Source organism: Plectropomus leopardus, chromosome 14, assembly GCF_008729295.1.
Source record: "Plectropomus leopardus isolate mb chromosome 14, YSFRI_Pleo_2.0, whole genome shotgun sequence".
Taxonomy (NCBI): Eukaryota; Metazoa; Chordata; class Actinopteri; order Perciformes; family Serranidae; genus Plectropomus; species Plectropomus leopardus.
This window is the reverse complement of record NC_056476.1, coordinates 7,408,019-7,430,886: the sequence shown is the minus strand read 5'-3', so window position 1 is coordinate 7,430,886 and position 22,868 is coordinate 7,408,019. Positions and strand designations below refer to the sequence as shown.

Sequence of the window (22,868 nt, the reverse complement as noted above, 5' to 3'; positions counted from 1 at the left end):
ACAATCACAACATATGTTGGCCATATGCTTTTTGCTTATTCCTGATATTTCTTGCAGTTTAAGCACTTTTCCTTCCTCGGTTTAGGATAGCTCGAGTGGCCGTTTGTGTTAAGAACACAAGAGTTTAGGTTGTTGGTTAAAGTTCACCTCCTGCATAAATAAATTCCTGTCTTACCCTTCGATTTTGTGACATATAGCAATCACATATTTCAAAGCTGCTAAGGAACTTAGTTTCCAAAGACTTTGCTTCAGTTTTGTGAGTGTTGTTTTAGGAGATACAATGCACAAAGCCTTTATTGCACTGACGGCTGCTTTATTTGATATTGCGCAATCAATTTAGAAAGCAAAGTTTGAGGTGTAGAGGTTTATTATAATAACAGCATATAAAAACAAATGTATCTGATCATCAATATTTGATCTTATAGTAAGTATTACACATAACTATCACTTGTTAACCGGTTAAAAAGTGGAAATATATGCCATATTTCATTAAAGTTGATACTATGCCACATCTGTGCCTCGTTTTTTTAATTCATTTATTGACTGTAAACATAAAAACTGAAATAAAATATACACATTAAAACACAATAATAAAAAAAAAGTTCATCAGTGTATGAATGTAAACACCTTGCACCACACTGTGTGCATCACTCTGTATTCATGCCGAGAAGGTCAAGGGTTAAGAGATGATGGAGAAAGGGGCTGAATCATTTGCAGCAGCCGTCTGGTTTCTTCGGTCTGTGCATGCATCTTCCAGAGCTGAGCCTCCAACTCACTGTGAGCCAGCTGAGAGGAAAACTCTCCATCTGCAGAGATCGACAGCACGAAGCAGGATAAAATCTACTGAAGTGCAGTGCATGATTATTTTAAATGTGCTCAGGGAGATCATGTATGATAACATATTTATAATGGATTAAGTACCCTCAGTAAGTGTACATCAAACACAAAAAGGTGAAAAAACACAAACCTTTCTTGAGGTTAAATATTGTAACAATTCCAAGCTGCTGAAACTTAGCATCTTTCTTTGTGAGAAACACCAACAGGTACTCCAACATGGTGACATAGTGAGGTCTCAGCAACTTGGCCATTTCCCCTAAAACATGCAAATTATAACAACTTTTAACATGTATGATATAAAAACAAACAGGTTACCTAAAGGTGCAGTATGCAATTCTGGAGAAAGATATTTGATTAGCTGACTCTCATTTGCAGGTTGTCGCATACCAACACTTTTGGTTGGTGGTTTGGTCCAAATACCAACTCAAAGCAGCACTTTTAATTATTCTACTAGCCAGTAATACTTGCAGATAACATTACCAGTCATTTCTAGTATGCTGATGATGGCCGCACTGTTGTATGACAACTGAGGGTTTTGTATTTGTGCCGACATCCTCACAAGTCTTGAAACATGCTCTGATGTTATTGTCAACGACAAGTTTGACTTAAGTGGATCTGAAAGAGAGACAAAATGTAGAGGAATACAGAGATAATTTAAAATAATAAGTTAAAAACAGAACAGACAAATACAATGTCCATTAGCATAAATTAACAATAAACAACAAAAGAAGAAATGTTGTTGTTAAAAATGAAATCAAATAAATAAATTTTCATTTCTGTAGTATATATATATAAATAAAAATTGTATATATATATATATATATATATATATATATATATATATATAAAATTAGAACTACACATTTCCTTATTTTTTTTTTTAAGGATTTTATAACTTTCTTAATCTTTTCGTTTTGCAGAAGATTTCTTGCCAGGTTGATCATTGCCTTTTTTCTCTTTTTCGAAAGAAATCAAACAGCTTTGGTCAGGTTTAACTGTATGTGAAAGGCATATGAATACAGCAGAAGACAACTGATGTCAATCCAGGTTTCAAAGGGTTAATATATCAACACAGATCAATGTATCTTTACGCATAAAGTCCAGGTCACTCACCCCAGTTCATCAGGTGATGTAAGCATGATGTCACATGCAGTGATGTCTCATCTGATAGTGACGGAGACAGGAGGGCCCTGAGGAGTCCTGATAAACACGGACTTTCCATCACAGCCTGAATAACAAAGACGGGATTCAACACAACTTCAGACCAGAGTTTATCAACGCCTGGCACCACGCACAAACAAATCATTACTGCAGACACGTGACATGAAATCATGGACTGAGGCCTCGGTGTACCTGCTGATCCGTGCTGGAGCTGCACAGGTCAGTGATCATCTTGCAGCTGTGTGTGATTATGACAGAGCTGGATGTGTGACGATGAAGCAGCTGACCGACTTCATCCAACAGTCCTTCACTCACCAGGACATCCTGGAATCAAACCACGGATAAATTATCAAAAGCACGATGTAAACAGTACTACCTCATATAATTTTTTTTTAACATACAGTGAATTTAAGTTCAAGGAAACAGAAAGGAATGCCCCAATAGATAAAGATGCTTTTGTTGCTTTAACCTAACCACAGAGGAGTCTTGACGCAATCCCGGGACTCTGGTGTCTCCGTTCTGCACTTTGCAAATCCAGCACTGTACATAAATCTAGTGTTGCATTGACTAAAAAAAACGTTTTCTCTTAGCATAATAAGTTTGTACTTCTCACTCATTTTAGAATGTTTAAACCAAGAAGTCATCATGTGGTTGAGCATTTCTTCTGCTTTATGTTTTTATTATCTGTAAATATTACTTTTTTGTCTGTCTGAGTGTTTGTATAATAATTTCTCTATTTTCTTTTACATGTTCTAAAAAATAATCGGGGCAGCAATGATGTAGCCACCATATTCTAATTTTGAAAACAGTGTAGTTTTCCAGGACATAGTGCTGAAGAAATCGTACACTGTTCAGAGGGTGTGCACACAGGGCAGACAGAAGTATTACGGCTGACTCTATCCACACAGGAGAGGAGGTTTTCAGCAGAGCCCTCAGAGGCAACACACAGTCGAGCTCCATCAGCTGTTCCTGGATGAGAACTACAAAAAAAAAAAAGAAGATAATGAACAGCATCTGCTTTGGGGATGGTACCAGTCTGGTGTCCTTGTTTTTAATTACCATTTTTTGAGAGAGTTTGCAGGCATCTGCATGCTTGGATTGAATTCTGAAAAATGGAATTTATAAGATTTTCATTGGTTATTGTTGCTGATTTACCCTCATATGAATCTATCAGCCACTTAAGTTTATATCTACCTTTTGCACAGACGAAGACACGAGAGTCAGAAGAGACTTTAACAAAAAGTGACCCCCAATGCTGAGCAGCTTTGGGTGATGCTCCTGAACGGTGGCAATATTGCACAGAGCGGTGCAGCTGTAAAACTGAACCTCTGAATCTGAGGACTGCAGCAGAAGTATCAGGACAGGTATGGCCCCTGCCTGACACAAGATCCTTGTTGACCAGTCTGGAAAAATCAGAAAATATTCTGGTTTTCATGTTGTATTCAAGTAGCACTGGAGAGAACGTGAACACAACAGCTATAACAATATGTGAACATTGAGATTTAAAGGATATTATTTCACCTGACTGTGTGAGATGTAACAGAGCCCAGGTGGCTTTTTGTTGCACATGAGGGTCGTAAGATTTTGCTAAAGCCAACAGTGGCTTGATTCCATCCACCACGATAGCTTCTCTGTTTGATTCTGCATGAAAATTATCAAAAAAACATATCTTTAAACATATACTTAGATGATATAGACAGAACAACAATAATATGCTGTTTCTCTGCAGCCTTACACTTGATTTTGAGTGAGCTAGGGTGAATAAAAATGGAATACTGACGATACAGAGAGGCATTTTATGAAACACCTTACTTCTATTTCACCTTTCTGACATCTCCATTTGTTGCCATGCCAACATCCTCTGATTATTGTTTTGCAGCATAATCTCATTGAGTATTTACGACAGTGTGCAGTTACATTTTCAATGTCTTGCACTGTCAGATCCTACTTTAACACTATACAAATGGCTGACCAAATTAGTCATATAAACTTACATTGATTGCTACGTTTCTACATTTTTTTTACATTTTCTATTCCTGTCTTCACCAAACTTTTACCAAATGCTATTTATCTATTGCCTAGACAGGTTTGAGAACTTTTAAACAATTTAAAGACAGAGTCCTCCCTGTCTGTACAAACCTGAGGAGGCCAACATGGTGACGCAAGCACATGAGTGACACTGAGCGGCCGCATCACCAGACTGGAACAACTCCAGTATGGGCACCAGCATGCCCATTTCAATCACCAACTCTTTGCATACTGAAATCAGATTTTAAGGAAAGTAATTATGACCATCTGATCCATCTGTGCCCAAAATGCACATTTCAAAATCATGCCATAAAAAATATTATACATTAGTATTATTTTCTAGTTTCATTTTGTCATGATGCCACTATGTTTTTAGATGGAAAAAAAAAACAACACAAAAATGATTTTGTCCCCTAATATACTAAATGCAATGTTGATATTTTTATTATCACAGCCTGGGGTGTGTCAATGATTTACAGCAACACTGATTGTGACAATGCACCTAGTGGAAAAAGCATGTACTTTTTACCATATTCCAAATATGGTAAAAATGCATGTTTTATGCTTTGATGGCTGTGGGATCAAAAACTGCAGATTGATTTGGTTTCAATGGTGCATTTTTTAGCTCTTAACAATTTTGCTCACACTGTGTATTTTAGACTTATTGTAGGAGCTGAGCTGGAAATTCCATGACTGAACAAAAATACACAATCTTTCTAAAATGTATCCCTTATGCATAAACACAGCCAAAATTATCAAAAAATGAAGAATAAAAAGCACCTCAAATGTGCCAAACAGACCCTAAGGGTTAAACACCTTGTGGTTCTTATCGCTTACCGTTGTTTTTGACTAACAGATTGACCAAGGACAGAGAGATGGTCTTTTGCACATCTAGGTCAGATGACAAAAGTAAGGACATGACTGGCTCAATGAAGGCATCTGGTAGAGGTGATTTTACTGTAACACACAATGCAAAATTATTATTATTATTTTTTAAGCATTTTATGTATCACTTACATTTTGCTGCCCAAAGGATTTTTAGAAAAGCTGAAAAGGGATCTACAAGTTTAACACAATATCAGCTCATTAACTAAAGCCACATGTTAGTTATAGACATAAAATTGACTTGTGGTTCGTTTTGAATTAAAGTCCTTAAAGATATATGCCACCTGTCTTCTATTAACCTCAACGAGGTAAACACAGAAATCTGTCAACTGTAACATTTATGCAAATATATGAAGTCAAAGATTTGCTTGCAATTATTATTATCATGTTAAGCTCTTTGAGTTGCTCTTGCTGTATGAACTGTGCTATACAAATACTAAATTATAATAATTATAAAAACTGGAAGTAATACTTTATATGAGATGTTACTTCATCTACCCTTTATTATAATAAAATTTGGGATTTAAACATAAAACCCATTTATTCTGACACTATGGCCCACACATGCTGGGAATTTTCCGCCAACACTGAACAAAAAATGCAGTTGGAAATTTGCATGATACCAGTCATACCCGTTCCAGTGCTTATCTCCACAGTGAGATATGAGAAACATGATGTGCAAACAATAGCCTCATTCTGTGTGCCACTGAACTAAAGCATGGGCAACAATGAAGATAGTTATAAAAATCTGTCTGATTTGTTTACTCACAGTGATGACTGAGATGTAAATAATACAGGGATGCAGTCATTTGTAGATCACTGCTCTCTGAGGTTGCAAGTCTGCTCAGTGCTTGTAGACTTTCTTCATTAAGTAGTTGAGTTTCATCATCTAAGAAAAAAAACAGATTAATTAGCATTTCCAAAACTGAAGATATGATAAGTGACTCATTTTATGCATATTTTATGAAAACTCACAAGCACAAGAGTTTTTATCAATTACTTTTATAAACAAACAAAACAGAATTTTCTTATGTTGAGAATACACTGCTGATCTAACTTACCAGCTAGCAGGGCACGTTCCCACAACACTGGCTAATGTTACCTACAAGTTGCAATAATGTTTAAAAGAAAAACCGTTTTGATCTAATGTCCGAGGAACATTTTAAAGATGTTTATCATTTAAAATAATGTCCCTTTAAGGTTGAATGTTGACTAAGACGTAATGTTATAACTGCAACAATCTGAGGATGTTTTGGGTGATGTTGAGTCCTATTTATAAAACGTTCCCATAATGTTACATGAGAACAAAAGAGGAACATTTTAAAAGCAACATTCAGAACATGTTATTGAGGACTGAGATTAAAGACCATTTTGTAAAAAAAAAAAAATTAAAAAAATAATGAAAAAACAAAATAAAAATAATGCAATGTGATAATTTAACATTTTAAACAGAACATTTTAAACGTGCTTTTGATGTTTATAGAGAATGTTACCCCAACTTTAAGAACACTCTGGGAACTAAAAAAAAACTCGACGCTGAAAACGTTACTAAACACTGCATTTTTTGCATTGTAACATACTCAGAATGTTTTTAGACCCAAAAATATCTAGCTGGGTTTGTCTGCTCTAATGTAATTTACAGCTCTGTATAACATGTTAGAATTTGTCTCACGAATAAAAAACACAGACTTAGTCAGTCCAAGTGTGTTAGCTCTCCACACAAACCTGTCTACAACAAAGAAAATGAACGGCTGCGTGTTCCTACCGTGCAGCAGGTGTGAAGTGGACAACTCCCGAGTTGTCCTGCGCAGAAGAATCCTCTCAGGTGTGGTCCTAAAGCACGTGCATTGAGAAATTTCCCTGAAAACGTCTCTTATTTTTTGTCCAAACTCTGTGCAGAAGTTCCTTAAATGAACGATGAATTCTTTGAGCAATCTGCAGCAATTTTCACAAAAGCTAGAAGCCATGACTCCATCTTCAGCAGAGAGGCATGGCACTTGCCTGTTGTCACACAACCGCAGACACACCTACCGGGGCGTCACGTGACTGTCAGGTAGCCTAAATGTTCTTTGTTGCATGACACTGTTCAAACACTTACACAACTCTTATTACAAAGCAAAATAATGGATGTACAATCATCATTTTAATGTTATAAGTGATCCTTTTCAGACATTAAATAATTATGTTTGTTTGCTGAATATGTCCGATGGGCATTCTGATGCTTTTTGTTGTTTTTGGTTCTACTCATATTTTATTTTCGTTATCTTATTTTTTTTTTTTTTTTTGCCATGTTCAAATTGGGTTGTCTGAATGTATTGCACCTCAGGGTGAGGCATTACTTATTTAGTTATATATTGCATAATGATAATAAAGGCTTTCTTTTTTCTGTCTAAGTTTCTAAAACATTACAGACTAATTTTATCAATTTTAATGTAACAAAATGTACATATTTTCACACACTTTACATTCTTAGCATTTTATGCCTATTTAATTTAAAAAAAATACATTCTAGTGTTAAACATGGTGGCATAATGTACTTTTCTTTTATATACATATTTTTATATAGTTGTTGTTTTCCATACTTTTTTATCTCAACATTTTTATATTCTCAATAAGCTAAAATTAAAGTGGTTCTGATTATTTCCATGGTAACGCTCGAGAGACTGTTACGTAACGCGAAGATCCTCAAATCTCATTGGTGAATTTGTTGTTGTTGTGTGTACGTCACAAACATGGCCTCTACGCCCCGCCCTCACTGTGTGGTTGACTTGGAAACCGTCGCAGCGTCGTCGGAGAAGTTGGAGGACAGCACAATCACTGCAGGGTAGATACACGCAGTTATCCTCAGCGGACCCAAACCCAGCTTTTTAAAACACGTTTGTGTGGACTTTGTTTTGTTGTGAGGCTCAAACTGTTTGTTAAATAAGCTTAATCGCCCTCAGCCAAACGTGGCAAGTCAACAATGCCACTTATCCTAGCTAATGTTAGCACTTAGCAGGCTAACGTACCTAGCAGTTAACTGTTAGCTTCTCAAAAATGTTGTTTTTTTTAGCCTCGCGGAAAATACGACGTGTGTTTGCTACGCTGTTGTTATCCAAATTGTGTAACCAATAGTGCCCTTTACAAAGCAGTGTATGATCCAGCAGAGATTTTGTTCACAAGGTTAACGTTATCCCTGTTTTGTTTTGGCAGGATGAGAGCATTCCTAACTGGATTATTATCCTTTTGGACTCAGAATGAGAAACACAACGGGGTCTGAGGATGCCAGCAGGTGAGTTTTCAACTGTCTCCCCAACATACCAGTAAAAGAAGAAATACTAGTATTCATTACTGAATGATAGTAGAATAACACTGTACAAATGCAATAATAAACTGCAATAAAAATCACAGGAGAAAACATGATGTATCAAAAGTAAAATTTCTTATAATGCAGAATACCTCCTTTCAGAGTCTTTTATAACATGTTAGTGGATTATTGTTATTTATTCATTAAAGTTTAATCTAATTTACACACTGTTGGGTAGTTCAATCTACAAAAATGCATAGTTTTTTATTTGTTGAGCATGTTTTTTTATGTGTGTAAAAAAGTTGAAAAGTTAAAAAAAAACAACCACTATTTAAATCTTAAATGTGACTGAGTAAAATGTAAACACTCAAGTACTTTTAAATTTTACTGGAGCATAATAGTAAAAAGTAGTTATAAATGTACCCTTCTTCATAGCAGCACACACTGCTCTGATGACATAGTATTAACTGATCTCAATGTAGCTAGCCCATGACCGGTTAGTTTAGTTTAGTTTATTAGCTGATGTAACATGGGCCTGCACAATACAACTTTTGACCTAAAGTCAACTGTATAGCTAATTTGCTTCTGCAGCCCCTGGAAGAAAAATACTAAAAGACAATTCAGTACAAAACAAACAATAAATAGTAAAACAATAATCAAGCAAGACAGATTGCAAATTTTCAAACAAAAAACATACAACACAAAACATACATTATATTGTCCGGGAAAAGTAATTTCTATGCAAAGGTTTGGATCACTGCTCACATGATTTGTGGTTAATTTATGATTTCTTTTAAGCCATGGTTTTAAGTACTGTTTAAAAAATACTGAAACGCATGCATTCTCTGCCCATTAATGATAGTTTCTTTTTTTTTTTTTAACAGGTGAAAGTGAAGTCGGGGCAAAGACCCGGGAAAGGTTCAATGAAGTCTTCAAGAAGTACTCTGATTCAGAGAAGAAAAAGTTGAAAAAGCAAAACACTGAAGCTCAGGAAACTATTGTGGTAAGTGTTCAAAAAAAATAAACCTGGTTTGTGTCCTTAATCTTTTTTCCTCCAAAATACACTGAAAAATAGTGCAAAACATGTGAAATGGTCACCCATGTTAAAGGAAACAAGATTTAAATACATATATTGGTATTTCTTTGCTCTCCTTTCCTCTCTTGTCTTTAGCTTCAGAATCTAAAAAAGAATCTGAACCTTGAGAAGGACACAGAAGAAGATGAGACCATCCTTCAAAACACATATCACCCTGAACAGGGCAGCCCTCGCTACACCAAGAATAAACAACGAGAGAAGGAAAAGGCAGAAAAGGTTAACATCAACAACAGCAAAAACCAAGAGGAGACTCAAACAACAAAAGGCAAGAAGAAAAGTAAGAGGGAGCTTCCCTCCCTCCCACCTGAGGACAATACAAGTTACATTGAGAAGGATGCAGATGCTTCCAAGTCTGAGATTGCTTTGGAGCCAGATGATGTAGGAGGTGGAAAGGAGCCAAAGCGGAAAAGTAAAAAGGGCAGAAGCAAAGGAGATACCGAGGCCAAGACAGAGAGTCAGGTGGAGGATGCAGAGGACAAGCTGCTGCATGAATACCAGCAGCAGATCGCACAGGAGGAGGAGAGGACTTTAAAGAAGACAAGTGCCAAGACTGCAGAAGACAGTGTTGTCTCCGCAAGTGCTCCACTGAATAATGATGTTGGAAAGAAAAAAAAGAAAAAGCTGAAATCTGTAATTACACAACCGGAAGCAGGGTGTGTATATCTACTAGTGTGATAATAGGTTTGTTTTCTTTTTTACATTTAGGCTACAGTTTTTAGCATGTTGAAGTAAGATTTAATGCTTTTTGTTCCACTAGGGATGAAGATGAAAATGATGACCAGGATGCCGATGTGGACAATGAAACAGAAACGAAGGGAAAGAAGAAAAAGAAGAAGAAGAAACATGGTGACTGCTGTTGGGAATTAATTTAAGTTCAATTTAAAAAGTGTGAATGTTATATTCATAATTTCCTTCTTTTTTTCCAGTTGTCAAAGAAGAGAGTGAAACTGAGGCAGACGTACCGCAGAAACCGACATTTGATGACAGCCTGGTGCTGGGAGTGTACATCCACAAAACTGATCGCCTCAAGACGGACTTGCTGATCTCCCACCCCATGGTGAAGATACATGTTGTCGATGAAAACACTGGACAGTATGTGAAGAAAGAAGACTGGTGAGAATGGACTCTCAGACACCTATATTACTGCAACATTACTGCAGTTTAGATCAGTGTTTGATTCAGTGTAAAATGGGCTGCTCATTGGTATTGTTTCGCTAACATTTATTACCCGGTACATTCTTATTTGGATGCTGAATTGTAACTTGTAACATCTGATCCATAGTTATTTGGTTTTTTTTTTATTAAATCACGGCATGCTCTACAACTACTTTAATTCCTCGTTTCAAAGATAGTAGAGGGTGGTAAAATCTTTGAGTACAATATACCAGGGTGTCCTCAGGTTCTTAAACTGTATTAAATATGTCATAAATAATATGCCTTAAATGCCATTAAACTTGAATTTGTGAGGCCATAATTGCTATAAACATTTTATCTTATTTAATTTATCCACCTTTTCATTTCTTTTTGTCAGAATGAGTCAGGCACTTCTGGTGAAAGTCCACGTATCTGATGTTACAAATCTTTAAACCTTCCACCAAACCTAATACTGTCTTTTTACTTTATACTTGCCCTTATCTGTTAGCAAAATGTAGTTTGTACTTACTTGCATTAATAACTAATATTTCCTTACATAAAACCTACCTCTGCATGGGACCACATATATACTACTTACCTTTATACTTAGCTGAAGTGTTTGAATAAGATGATTTGTCCAAAAAAGTCTAAAATTTGTTTTTAAATAATCTTGAAAAAGTATTAAAAAGCCTTGAAGTACCTGTTGACACCCTGTATGTCGCAAACAGCAAAATAATATTGTCTTAATATCAGTATTTTTATGTATTTGCATAAATGTTGTTCTCTGTCTTGTTTTTAATAGCCATCGTCCGGTCTCCTCATTTTATGAGCAAGAGAGTGTTGACCACATTCTCCCCATCATGACTCAACCCTTCGACTTCAAGAAGAACAAATCAATCATCCCTGAGTGGCGGGAACAGATAATCTTTAATGAACGCTTTGGTTACTTTGTTGAACAAAATGATGACAGGCCCAGAGTAATACTCTTCTTTGAAGTAAGAGACACTTCATTTAGAGATTTTTGGCCATTTTCAATGTAGCTGACAATAACTGTTTTGTTTTTTTTGTTTCTTGAAGATCCTGGACTTTATAACCATGGAGGAAGCGAGAGCCAAGGTTGATGTTGACAAGCACGAGAGAGGATTCAGAAAGATTGCATGGGCATTTCTCAAGGTACTATATTTGGCAATGAAAGAAGAGAACTGTCTAAATGTGGCCTTTTTAATGCTAATTTAACATTTTTCTCTGTATCCTTAAGCTCGTCGGCACAAACGATGTGCTAAATATCGACAGTAAACTTCGCCTCCAGCTTTTCTGCCCTCCGCCTCGGGCAAAGAGACAACCTAAAACAATCGAGGTGGTCGAGTGGTGGAGGAAGTACCCCAGAAACAAATACGCATCCACCCTTTACGTCACAGTGAAAGGCATTAAGCTCCCTGAGCATGTAAGTTATTCGCTCCTTTATATCTGCTGTTATATCTTTATAAGGAATACTTCTGTCTTATATTTCTATGATAGGTATGTAGATATGCAAATGGTCAGCATGTTATATATCAGTTGTATTGTAGATCATTTTTGTAAAGTCATGCCAAAAGTGGATTAAGTGATATGTTGTGGCTGAGATGGTTTTTGTTCTGTAGGTGGACCCGAGTATTCGGTCCATGATGGCCCTGCAGGAGGAGAGGGGCAGCACCTCCTACAGTGAGCTGCAGAATGAGATCACCAAGAGGAGTCTGACACAGCCTGTAGACACCAAGCCGCCAGCATTTAGATGGAGCAGGCTGCCTGGACAGGTGGGATGAGGAATTGTATATTCACGGACAGTATTAAACCTGTAATGTTTTAAATGATTTCACTAACACTCTGTGTTTCATGTTTACTTTTAAGATCTGTCGAATTCCTAACAAGGCCATTCACTCATTCCGTGGTGGTAAAATGGGCTGCTTCGCAGTGCTGTTCTCTCACGCGGGGACGATGCTGGCTACTGCTTGTGCTGACAGAGATGCTTTCCCTGTAATAGGTGAGCAACACCTCATCTGTGTGAAACTGCTCCTGCTGATGCTGCTCTTCACTACTCAGCAGAAATCTCCAGCTAATTAATGAGCTGTTTACACACAGTTGTAACTAACAGCTCTGGGGATGACCTCAGAAGTCTACAGCTTCCAATCATGGACAAAAAAATATAACCCATTCATTTGATGTTTCAGTGTATGAGATTCCCTCTGGCAAGGTGCTGGCTTTCTTCAGCGGCCATCTTAAAATAGTCTATGATCTCTGCTGGTCCAGAGATGATCGGAGACTTTTGTCGGCCTCGTCTGACGGCACTGTCAGGTAACTTTCTGTTTTTTTAGATGAAAAAAATAATAACACTGGTAACTAAAACTGATCATGAGTAGATGAGTGAGTCTGTGTCCCAGTGAAGCTGTTTTTTGTAACACCTCTAGAGGGAGCAAATGCTCTTTGTAGTTAGTAGTGACACAGCATGTTTTGGACTGATTGTTTGAAGTGATATTAAAGAACAGATATTTCTTTGCACAAAAGAGTGCATTATTGATTATTTTCTTGCGCTCTTTCCTCAGAGAGTGGAATGTGGAGCGGCTTCAGGAAACAGCCCAGAGGGTACTCCCTCATCCCTCCTTTGTGTACTGTGCCCAGTACCACCCCATGGCCCACAGCCTGGTGGTTACCGGGGGCTACGACTCTCTGCTGCGAGTGTGGAGGCTTGACGTCGATGATGTGAACGGCCAGTTGCTGCAGGAGTTTGAGGGTCACAACAGTTTCATCAACTCAGTTTGTTTTGACTCTGAAGGTATCTTGTTTTTTGTGTCTATCCTCTATAATAAACCGGCAACCTGCTGTCCATGTTGTGCACCTCTTACCCAGTGCATGCTGAGATAGGCCCACAGCCAACTCCTACGCTGCACGATAAGAACGAATGCGGTCTCTTAAAGAATGATTCACCTCAAGTAAATGTTATCTTTATGAAGAATATTACAAAAAGTAGGGCTTAGATGAAAGTAATAAACCAGTGAGAGTCAACTAAGTGTACATATAATAAATACTGAATGATATAAAGTTTTTATTCAGGTCTATTTTATATAATTTTCTCAATTTAATATTTACCTTTACATGCTCGTGTCAATGCATTTTTTCTTAAGATGAAGTCAGAAGAGGGGGAAGCTACACTTACTATCTGGGGACTTTAGATATCCTCTAATATTCATTTAAGCTCATTTAAAAGGACATAAAAACATTTTTTGTCCATATCTTAGCTTATCATAAGTTGTTACTGTCTTCACTCACACATACAGTCCCCACTTGAAACCAGCAGAAAGTTTCAGTGTGCATGTGAGCTTGCATGTGTACATGTCAGTACATTTTTGAGGGTGATTGTTAAGTATTATTTATACTTAGTGAAGCAAATTATGGTGCTTTGTTTGTGAAAAGTGAGACATTGCCTCTTTTGTAATGTGAATGCAGAATGTTGTACTTGACCCCTCTTATCGCTGACGTCATTTTCTGTTGTATTTGTTGTAATTAGGAAGGAGAATGTTCTCTGCAGACAACGCAGGCCTGATCCTTGTGTGGAAAACAACACTAACTGACAGCAAGCGGCATCAGCCATGTCATCGCTGGTGCATAGAGAAGGTACAGGAGATGATATTCGTAGTGTTTGATGACACACATGCACATATCATGCAGAATACTTAAGATATTTCAGATGGTGGTCTACTTGTGCTGTAGAAATGAATTCACAAAGAAGTGTGAAACTCTGCATGTTTTGTTCTTCTAGAAAATTGATGAGACTGACCTCAGCGGCATCCCCATCAACATGCTGCAGCTCCATCCAAACGGGCGGTGCCTGCTCATCCATGCCAAAGACAGTGTCTTGAGGATGATGGACCTGAGAATGTAAGACAAAACTTAAGCTACTATCTATTACAAGAAACAGTGACCTCTGTTCTGCTTTTTGAATGTGTCTACTGGTTTTGTGGTTTGTAATACAGCCACTTTGGTTACCCAGTGCAGAGAAAAGAGCCTGGTGTTTTTTTTAATGACTGGAGAGAGTGGGTGCATCTTAGCCTCTGTGAGTACATGATAAGTCATTCTAGGTCATGGCATTAACTAAGTGTATTTGCCCTGATAAAGCACCAACATTAAGTCTAGCATTACCAGCACATTACACCAGTTTTTCATAAAGTTGACAGCACAAAGCAGCTTTTCAAGCTAGATCAGCTTGCTTGAGGTATTACCAAATCTAAGATACATGTAACACGTAAAGAAGGGTCATGATTTCTGAAAAGAGACATTACTTTCACGTTTTTTGGGGGGGTTTTTTGGCACTTTGAGCACCACAAGCTGTGTGCGATCTAGTTCCACTGTATTGGAGAAAAGGGAGACATCTTTATGGCCGATATCTCCAACACTCTGCAATTCCCACCAAACAGTATAGACTGATAAATAGCACTACATGTAAGACAGATTGTAGTTTTGATTTTGGGGTGGACTGTCCCTTTAAAATATCCGTTTACATTTTTTCAGCCTGGCTGTAAAGAAATACACTGGCGCCACAAACTACAGAGAACGGATCTACAGCACTTTCACACCATGTGGCAACTTCATTTTCTCTGGTAGTGAGGATGGGATGGCTTATGTGTGGAATACAGACACAGGTGAGAGTCGTGTTTGTTTTTTTTCTGAACAGTTTTGACAGTTTTTTACACAGTGGCTAAAGCTGTCAGCTGTTCTGTCCTCTCAGGTGACCAAGTTGCCGTCTTCTCTGAGCTTTGTTACCCCACTGCTCTGCACGGCGTGGCGTTCCACCCCCATGAAAACATGGTTGCTTTCAGTGCCTTCGGTCAGGGCCAACCGGTCCTCGTGTACGTGTACGACCGCAAAGGTTTGTTAAAACACCTGACAAGTAGATTTTTTCTGTGGTTGCAGCCCCTGAATCTCTCAGCTGTGCTCACTTTGCTTTCAGATCTGAATGATATTTTAGTCAGCTGTTAAGCATTAAAATACAAACAAAGCTAAGACTATGTCATGCTGTATCACACAGCTTCCCAGATGGAGGTGCACAGTATGAAAGCTGCGAGCAGATTATCTTCGACAGACCCCAAAACCATCAGAAACACACCTGACACACCAGCGCTACAGGACATATCTGCTGCTTCAGCCATTGATCAGTTTGCCCATGCAGCCAGACTAGCATTGAAAATGCAATGTGTTAAGGAGCAGCTGGATTCAGTACTTGTAAGTACTCATTTTCTATTACTTCAAAATAAGAACATGTAGAAATAGAGAAATTCAATGTACACCAAAATTCACTTTTTCTAATTATTTTTAGGAACCACATCAGAGGTCTTCAACTTCTGGATACATGTATGATCAAGGTACTGTATGTGTTTTCAATTCGAGCTGTTGTACAGTTTGATGTATTTTACATGGTGTGCTGCATTACATCTCAACAAGCTTTATTTACATATAAAATAATCTTCTGTCGTGTGTTTGGTTTGCAGACAAAATGAGCATTTCTCACACAGGGAGGAGCTTCACAACAGACTCTGGCGCAGTGAGTTTTTGCTCATTACTCCTTTGTAAACACACCTTTGTATACTTTGTCATCAAATATGATGATGTAACCTGTCAAGCCCTTTATGCCAACATTGATTTTGCTCTTTGTAATCACTGTCTAAACAAGTTTGTACTTGGGTTTTCTCTCATGTGCTAAGAAAAGAAACCACAAAAATAATTCTGTAATGTTACAAAGTGTGCCCTTTTACTTGTAATGATAAACTCAAGTCTTGATTAGCACAGCGTTACAGAGGTGCACTGCATTTCCTCTTAGCTTTTGTTATTCAGATAATCCTGCTGGCTGCCATTATGTATTGTGTTTGCTTTTTAAAAATATTTTCCTGACCTTAAAGGTATACTCTCCAGGATTGTGGATTACTGCTTGTAAACCTACTTGTAGGCGAAAGTGAGAGTAAAAAGACAACCTTAGATTCACTTGTTTGGCACTGCACCTTGCTATATTTGCATTTTTTTTATAAAATGCTAGACATCTCAAGTTCAGCCTTTTCTTTCCAGACGGGATTAAATGCTTCGTTACCACCTCCGTCTCTTCTGTCGCCACACTCCAAGCTGCAGCTCTCTGGTCCTCTAGCGGAGCAGCTTATCCCCCAGGCAGCTCTGAGCGCCCAAAACCGTGAGTGGCTTGTACAGTTAATCACACTGTTATTCGTCTGTAACCAATGAATGACTTCACTGCTGCTCTGTGATATGCGAGGTCAAATATTTTCTGAGATTATGGCTGCGCAAAGTGTAGCATGAGGTGATCAAGACCGAATGCTTTCAGCATTGTGGTTTAAAGCATGTACAGCGTACACAGAGAAAAAGATGGGCCGCTTGTGGTTTTCACTTGTGTCCGTAAGTGATCTCAAGTCAGTGGATTGTGTTATAGTCCAAGATGAAGTATTTATGCATGCTTTTGTTTGTTCTTGTAATTTCAGGCGGTTTCAGTCCAGTCGGTCAGCGTCTGACAGGAGCTTCATCTTTCAGGCTACAGACGGTAAGGTTGTTTTCTGCGTGAATTTCCTCATTTACTGCTTTTTGTGATGTGTCTTTTTTCTTTTTTTCTTTGTCAACCACATTAAAATGACTGCATTGGTCTGTCAAATATCATATATATATCGTCTAAAATTGCCAGTTCAGAGTTAAAATTATGCTTTTTTTAATCTCCATCAGAGCCTTCCTGACCACGTTTCTGCAGGCCTCCAGGAAACGGATTCTGCCCCCGTTCAACAAGTAGTGAGTATCCTCTGTAGCTGCAAGCTCAGTCACATGAAACCTCTCCCCTCTCATATTTAACCCCTAGACCTCTGTGTTCCTCTCCGAGGTCGTATCGCTCTTTGACTACAGGGCTAATCGGTCTGATGAACTGACAGTGCACCGTGGGGATGTCATCCAAGTGCTGTACAAAGACAATGACAACTGGTGGTTTGGGCGTCTGGCCAATGGGCAGCAGGGATATTTCCTTGCTTCCTATGTAGTGGATCAGAGTAAGTGGATTATAATTTCTTGTGTTTGACAACTAATGGACGATGCATATGAAACTTTTAAAAGTGGAACAATAAGCTGAGTTATTTCATGTTGTAGGAGATTTCAATGAAGAGGTGACTCAGTCTGTAGAGGCGCCTGCAGCCTTGCCAGAGGGGACTGTTGAGAGGTCAACACCAACCAGGGTAAGGAAACAATAATGCAGGGGTGTCTGTCATTGATTTGAATAATCTCTTCTCACTGGTAATCCATATTGTATGGGCTTAAAGGTTAAAGCGGGTGTGGCTGTAATAGGAGGGTATACATTTCTTGCACTGCATTTGCAGGTCTTCTCTCTCTTGTGTCTGTGGTGTCTGTGTTTCTGTTGGTAAAGTGATACTCAGTCTTAATCTTTCTTTTGACCATCACGCCCTCCTTTTTTCTCTTTTTTTGATACTATTTTTTATTGTCATATCATTTCATACATCTTACTCATTACACAGCTCATGTATTGACAGCAAACAAGTTATGTGCAATATGTAAAGATAGATAATGACAGTAGGTTTACAGTACAGATTTAAATCTTTAAAGTGTTATTGTAATTTTAAAATTGTCGAAAAATATCTCTGATCCATTATTTTCCAATCAAATACCCTCCTTATTCTACATATTGTAGATGTGACTTTGGAGGGGAGGGGGCTTTTATTTTTTAATCAAGCTTTTGTGCACGCATGGTGTTACCTCAAGATACGTAGTTCAAAACACTGCTGTAAGATAGTACAGCCTCACAGAGCTTTTGACATGACTTCTGACTCTTGTTTTCTCTTTTAATCCCATTACTTTTGTCTTTTTGTGGTGATAATTGTCAGCCAACACCTGCACATACTTGAAAAGAAGAGCGCAATTTCTCCATTAACGACTTTCCCCACGAACACACTTAACTCAACTAAAACAGATTTACAAAATAGAAAAATAAAGACTAAGGCTAAGTTCAGACAGCAGGCAAATAAGATTTGTTTTTCAGATCAGACCTTGAAGACAGACTGTCCACACTGTTATTTGCACATAATCAAATTAATTGGCCCTTGGGGATGAAAGTGAATTGAATTGAATAATAACATTGGATTCGTGACAAGAAATCACCAATCTATCCGCATGGGTTGATTTTGTAACAATGTAGGCGTCAGTAATTATGTAGCAATGCTTCTATAGCTTTTGAACTTGGAAGCATGAAAAATGGAGGTCCATCTTTTCGCCCTTAAATATTTTTTTTCTTTTTGTCCATTAACTGTTATTACTAGTGTGCTCTCTTTAACACTTCTGTCCCTTTGGATTTAACTGGTTGTGTCTCGTGTTCAAAGACACTTTGAAATCCAATTTGAGCAGCCAGAGCATCCAGACTGAGATTTCACTGAAATTTGATTTGAATTGCGCTTCAGAACAAAATATTTTGGATTAGACTGGCAAAAACTGCATTACATGTTTTTTTTTCTGTCGAGAATCAATCTGGATACAGTCTGGAAATGTGAAAAAAATATATATAAAAAAGATTTGGATTGTCAGTCTTAAGTAAGTCGAACTTACTTGGGGAAAAATGTCAACAAATCCAAAAGTCTTGACTTTTCCAAATGGACAAGCCCCCAATTTGTTACGACTAGCTCCCGGGCCACAACAAAGGAGGGAGATACATGCCAGATTAAGCTATAATAAACTAAAGCCTATAAAGTAAATTACAAATGATCAAATAATAATAATCACATTAGGATGTGGAGATCAATCGGCGGTTAATGTGAGGCACATGTCAGTGTGTCAGCCCCTTTACCATTCACTGAGCTGACTGTTCCCGGACTGTGAGATTGCTTTTATACAACATCTCGACAAGCGTCATTTATTACTTATCAGTAATACACGACGACAGATTATAATTTGTTTGTTTGTCTGGCTATTTTGTTAGTTCCGCAACCGCTCGAAGTGATAGCCGTTGCTTAGCAACACGAATCTTTTTTCGGCAAACTAGCCGGCTACTTTGTGTTAGCTAGGTCTACATGTTGTGAGCAGACCAGCTGCTTAATACCATGTAAGATTATCTGTTTGCAGTGAAATAAATTGTGTGTCTCTACTGAGTTACCGAGGCAAGTAGGAAGAATCCTTACCGGCTCTTAACTTTAGTCTCCGCCGCCAGCTGCCAACTGTGGCTCCGGTCTCCAGTGAAGGGAGAGGGCTGGTCAACCAGTGTCCGTCAAACATCCCCGTGGTTTAAAATGCTCCTCGTGTCCGCGCCAAATCTTCCCAACGTGGTTGCGCACAGTCTTGAATCACAATGCGGGGTCTAGCCAGCTAGCTATACTGAGGCAGCTAAGCTAAAAACAACAGCACCGGGTAACGGCTCCACACGTCCACAGAAAAGCCCTCATGGCGGCTTGTTGAAAAACACCGCCAATGTTACCGAGCGTCGTGGGTTAGCTTAACTGGATAACTAATTAAACAACAAACGGTGCGGAATACGGTGTGACAGCTTCAACAGCAACTGCTGCCCCCATTACTTTTTTTTCCCGCTGAAGGGCAACTGGAGGGACACACAGTAGGCCTCCGCCGCATTAGTTACACCATAATCGGTATCACCAGAGAACTACCTGCCTGTTTACCCAATTAACAGTGAAGAAGGCGGAGTGATACATGAGGAGTTAAAAGTCCCAGTGCTGCTGTTCTGTATTTAAGCACTCATGGAAGGCCTCTCCATCATAGACTGTATGTAAAGATACAAAAATAAAGATTTAAGAATAAAATTATAAATAAAGCTAAGTAGATAATAAAGATAAAGATTCTTTACATACAGTCTGTGTTCCCCACCAATCAAAGTGCTTGGTTGGAACTAACTGCTGTAGAGTTTTTTGCATTGTTTTTTTTGTAATGGGGTCTGGGGTTGAATAGTTAGGGAACTGTGGCCAGGTGTTCCCAGTTAAAGGTAATCACACCTCAGCTCCACCCAGCCAAAAAAACCACCAGAAAGCAAACACTCACAGAACCTGCCTCCTGATAATTGCCTGATCAGTGGAACTGACGTGGACAAGTTTTTCTGACATAAAACCATGTTAATACTCAGTTTGTGATAATTACGTTCCCAATGTTCTGCTGGAAACAGTCTACATGGCCATATTTTGTTGAGACTATGACAAATAATGAGCCTGTAGTGGGAGAGTTTTGAAAGATTTTGGGAGAAGTATCACTTTAATGTTTACTTTTTAGTGCAAAAAAGAATGCATGGTGATAGTGGTCTATATATTTCAGTATCTGCGTGGCTCTTCCTGTCATTTTGTCTTTTCTCCTTCATAACTTTTTAAAGGTTTCTGCTGCAATTAGTTCTTCTGGGGAACTTAGGTTTCTCTCTGAGCCGACCCTTTCTGACACCGAACCTGAGCTGACTGATGCCAGGTGAGTGGCTCGCTGGGCTGCCTCCATTCAAAGGGTCATGGTTTACTCAACACTGCATGAGCCTCCAAGTTTATTTAGACATTTTTTAACAAAAACAAGACAATACAGTTTGTTACATTATAGCTAATTAATAGTGAACACCGATTGTGAATAATGCTTTTCCTGCAGAGCTAGGAGGAAGAAGAAGTTGAAAAAGTCTGGAGTCCCAGCGACTTCATCCCAAACCACAATTTCAGATGCAGATGCTCCGGCATCAACGAGCACCAGGAGGAGAGGCAGATCGACAGACAGACCGCTCCCAAAAAGACCAACGGGCCAGACTAATGGTGCCTTCGAGCCAGACGCATAAACTTACGGACACATGATTGTTTTCAATGAGTGCTTTCACATTTATTCTTTTTTCATATGAAATGCATTTTTGTAACGACAACAACCTTGCAGATGTGTTGTATTTTTACTGCTTTGCTTTTTGTATTTGAACAGTCAGTATGCTCTGTATTGCATTTAATACAGTTTGATCAATGAAATGTAAAAATTATCTTTGCATAAAGATTTGAGCAATTCTAGGAATTCTTGTTTTTCATATTTATTGACATAAGCATAACTTTTTAACTTCATAACTTTTACTATTTTGTACATTTTTACTGTTGATATAGAAGAAAATCATAATGATGTAGTTTTATTTTCTTAGCCTGTAAGAGATTTAAAAAAATTTGTATTCATAACATGTTTATAAAAATGCAGATTATTAATTCTGAATTTTTTTGTCAATGTCATTCTATAGGTCACATGTAAAGTCACACTTGATTCATATTTTTTTAAAAATAAATACGCTTAATGGCTATTTTTGGGATGTACCTTTCAAACAATGCTTATATGATGGTGGGTGGAACAATCACAGATATTTAATAATTATTATATTTAATAATCAGAAATGTAGATACAATGACTAAGTAGATAAGGGTAAATAATAGCAATAGCTGTAAATAAACAGCTAGGGGAGTCTGGTGAGTTAAGAAATTAACATTTTACTGTAAAAAACAAATACACAACGCTTATCTCATGAAATGATATCAATATATTGCTGATCCCTAATACATCACTTCACAGACTATAGTATAAAAGGTTTATTTTCTTCATCTCAACATGAACATGGTCAGTGGCTCTTGACTTGTTTAACTTCAACATGAAATCCAGGTCATGTGATGAAGAAAACTAAGATCATTAACGCAGCAGAGTTTCACAACAAAAGGCACATTTAGTCTGTGACCTGGACTTTACAGTGGTTGACTATATTGGCTCATGTTGCGTTCATATAACACAATGCACAGTATTTAATAATACATTTGAATTGTACTATACAAACTTAAAATCAGTAATATAGCTGTACCGCCTTGATTTTAGGCTGCAGTTTCTGCAACACCACAAATGTACAAGTTAAAAATGTTAAAACGCAATTAATACATTAAAACATTACAGGAGCAGTTAGGATTCTTTGAAGTGGGGTTGAATGAGATAATTATTCATATTCTGTGTATTGTTACAGTAAATGTCAGTCAGCGCACCCCCAGTTTGGAGAAGTAGGATGGAAACTACCACAGGAGCTAAGCAATGTACTGCTGTGTACAAGGGCAGGCAAAATGTATTTTTAAAATGTTAAAAAGAAATATCCTGCAAACTGCAGAAATTAATAGGTTAAGCAAATTAATTTTAAAAACTGGGGTAAAATGTTGAGTAAACTATATATTTATGAGTATAAAAATTTTAAATTGCATCACATTATTATTATTTTATGTATTTGTTCAATTCCTTGTTTGTTTTTGGTTTTTTTTTACATTTCTCGTTTTTTCTAATGCAAATGTTCTGGTCATTTTTTTGTATTATTTTGTACTAATTTCTTGCTATTTTGGGGGTATTTTCTTTTAAGTTACTCAGTTCTTTCTTCCCATTTTTTTAAAATAAATCAATCAA

The 22,868-nt window shown here is 37.8% G+C and overlaps 2 protein-coding genes across 4 annotated transcripts; one reads left to right on the top strand and one right to left on the bottom strand.

Annotated features, from left to right (window-relative positions):
- Positions 1–11: 11 nt before the first annotated feature.
- ankar (ankyrin and armadillo repeat containing) lies at positions 12–6,921 on the bottom strand. The gene is made up of 13 exons (XM_042501486.1): positions 6,677–6,921; positions 5,681–5,800; positions 4,864–4,983; positions 4,138–4,257; positions 3,520–3,639; positions 3,193–3,401; positions 3,058–3,103; positions 2,845–2,978; positions 2,191–2,322; positions 1,951–2,065; positions 1,318–1,452; positions 968–1,093; positions 12–806 (listed from the first exon to the last, which is right to left on the bottom strand). The coding sequence occupies exons 1-13, from the start codon at positions 6,876–6,878 to the stop codon at positions 673–675; spliced, it is 1,713 nt and encodes a 570-aa protein (XP_042357420.1). The 5' UTR covers positions 6,879–6,921; the 3' UTR covers positions 12–672.
- A 767-nt stretch (positions 6,922–7,688) lies between these two features.
- Positions 7,689–22,615, top strand: ahi1 (Abelson helper integration site 1). Of its 3 annotated transcripts, none has more exons than XM_042501043.1 (27): positions 7,689–7,735; positions 8,104–8,182; positions 9,082–9,200; positions 9,369–9,946; positions 10,051–10,139; positions 10,220–10,406; positions 11,230–11,422; positions 11,505–11,600; positions 11,686–11,871; positions 12,068–12,220; positions 12,315–12,447; positions 12,635–12,758; positions 13,007–13,236; positions 13,969–14,075; positions 14,221–14,339; positions 14,970–15,100; positions 15,187–15,327; positions 15,487–15,680; positions 15,775–15,820; positions 15,947–15,999; positions 16,518–16,635; positions 16,940–16,998; positions 17,175–17,237; positions 17,326–17,488; positions 17,586–17,671; positions 20,809–20,897; positions 21,066–22,615. In XM_042501043.1, the coding sequence occupies exons 2-27, from the start codon at positions 8,173–8,175 to the stop codon at positions 21,244–21,246; spliced, it is 3,648 nt and encodes a 1,215-aa protein (XP_042356977.1). In that variant the 5' UTR covers positions 7,689–7,735; positions 8,104–8,172; the 3' UTR covers positions 21,247–22,615. The 3 variants fall into 3 exon arrangements, with proteins under 3 accessions (XP_042356977.1, XP_042356979.1, XP_042356978.1); XM_042501044.1 differs by lacking the exon at positions 7,689–7,735 and adding an exon at positions 7,763–7,787; XM_042501045.1 differs by lacking the exon at positions 20,809–20,897 and having other exon boundaries at positions 21,066–21,151.
- The last annotated feature ends 253 nt before the right edge of the window (positions 22,616–22,868 follow it).

What these genes read in the sequence shown, in the direction of transcription:
- ankar (XM_042501486.1), bottom strand. Translation starts at nt 6,878, where the DNA reads ATGGCTTCTAGCTTTTGTGAAAATTGCTGCAGATTGCTCAAAGAATTC. An exon ending in GTTACATCTCACACAGTCAG is followed by an intron (nt 3,402 to 3,519) that starts GTGAAATAATAT and finishes TGATTTTTCCAG; the next exon opens with ACTGGTCAACAAGGATCTTG. An exon ending in GTGCACACCCTCTGAACAGT is followed by an intron (nt 2,323 to 2,844) that starts GTACGATTTCTT and finishes GTTTGATTCCAG; the next exon opens with GATGTCCTGGTGAGTGAAGG.
- ahi1 (XM_042501043.1), top strand. An exon ending in AAAGAAGAAGAAGAAACATG is followed by an intron (nt 10,140 to 10,219) that starts GTGACTGCTGTT and finishes CTTTTTTTCCAG; the next exon opens with TTGTCAAAGAAGAGAGTGAA. An exon ending in GTACGTGTACGACCGCAAAG is followed by an intron (nt 15,328 to 15,486) that starts GTTTGTTAAAAC and finishes TGTATCACACAG; the next exon opens with CTTCCCAGATGGAGGTGCAC.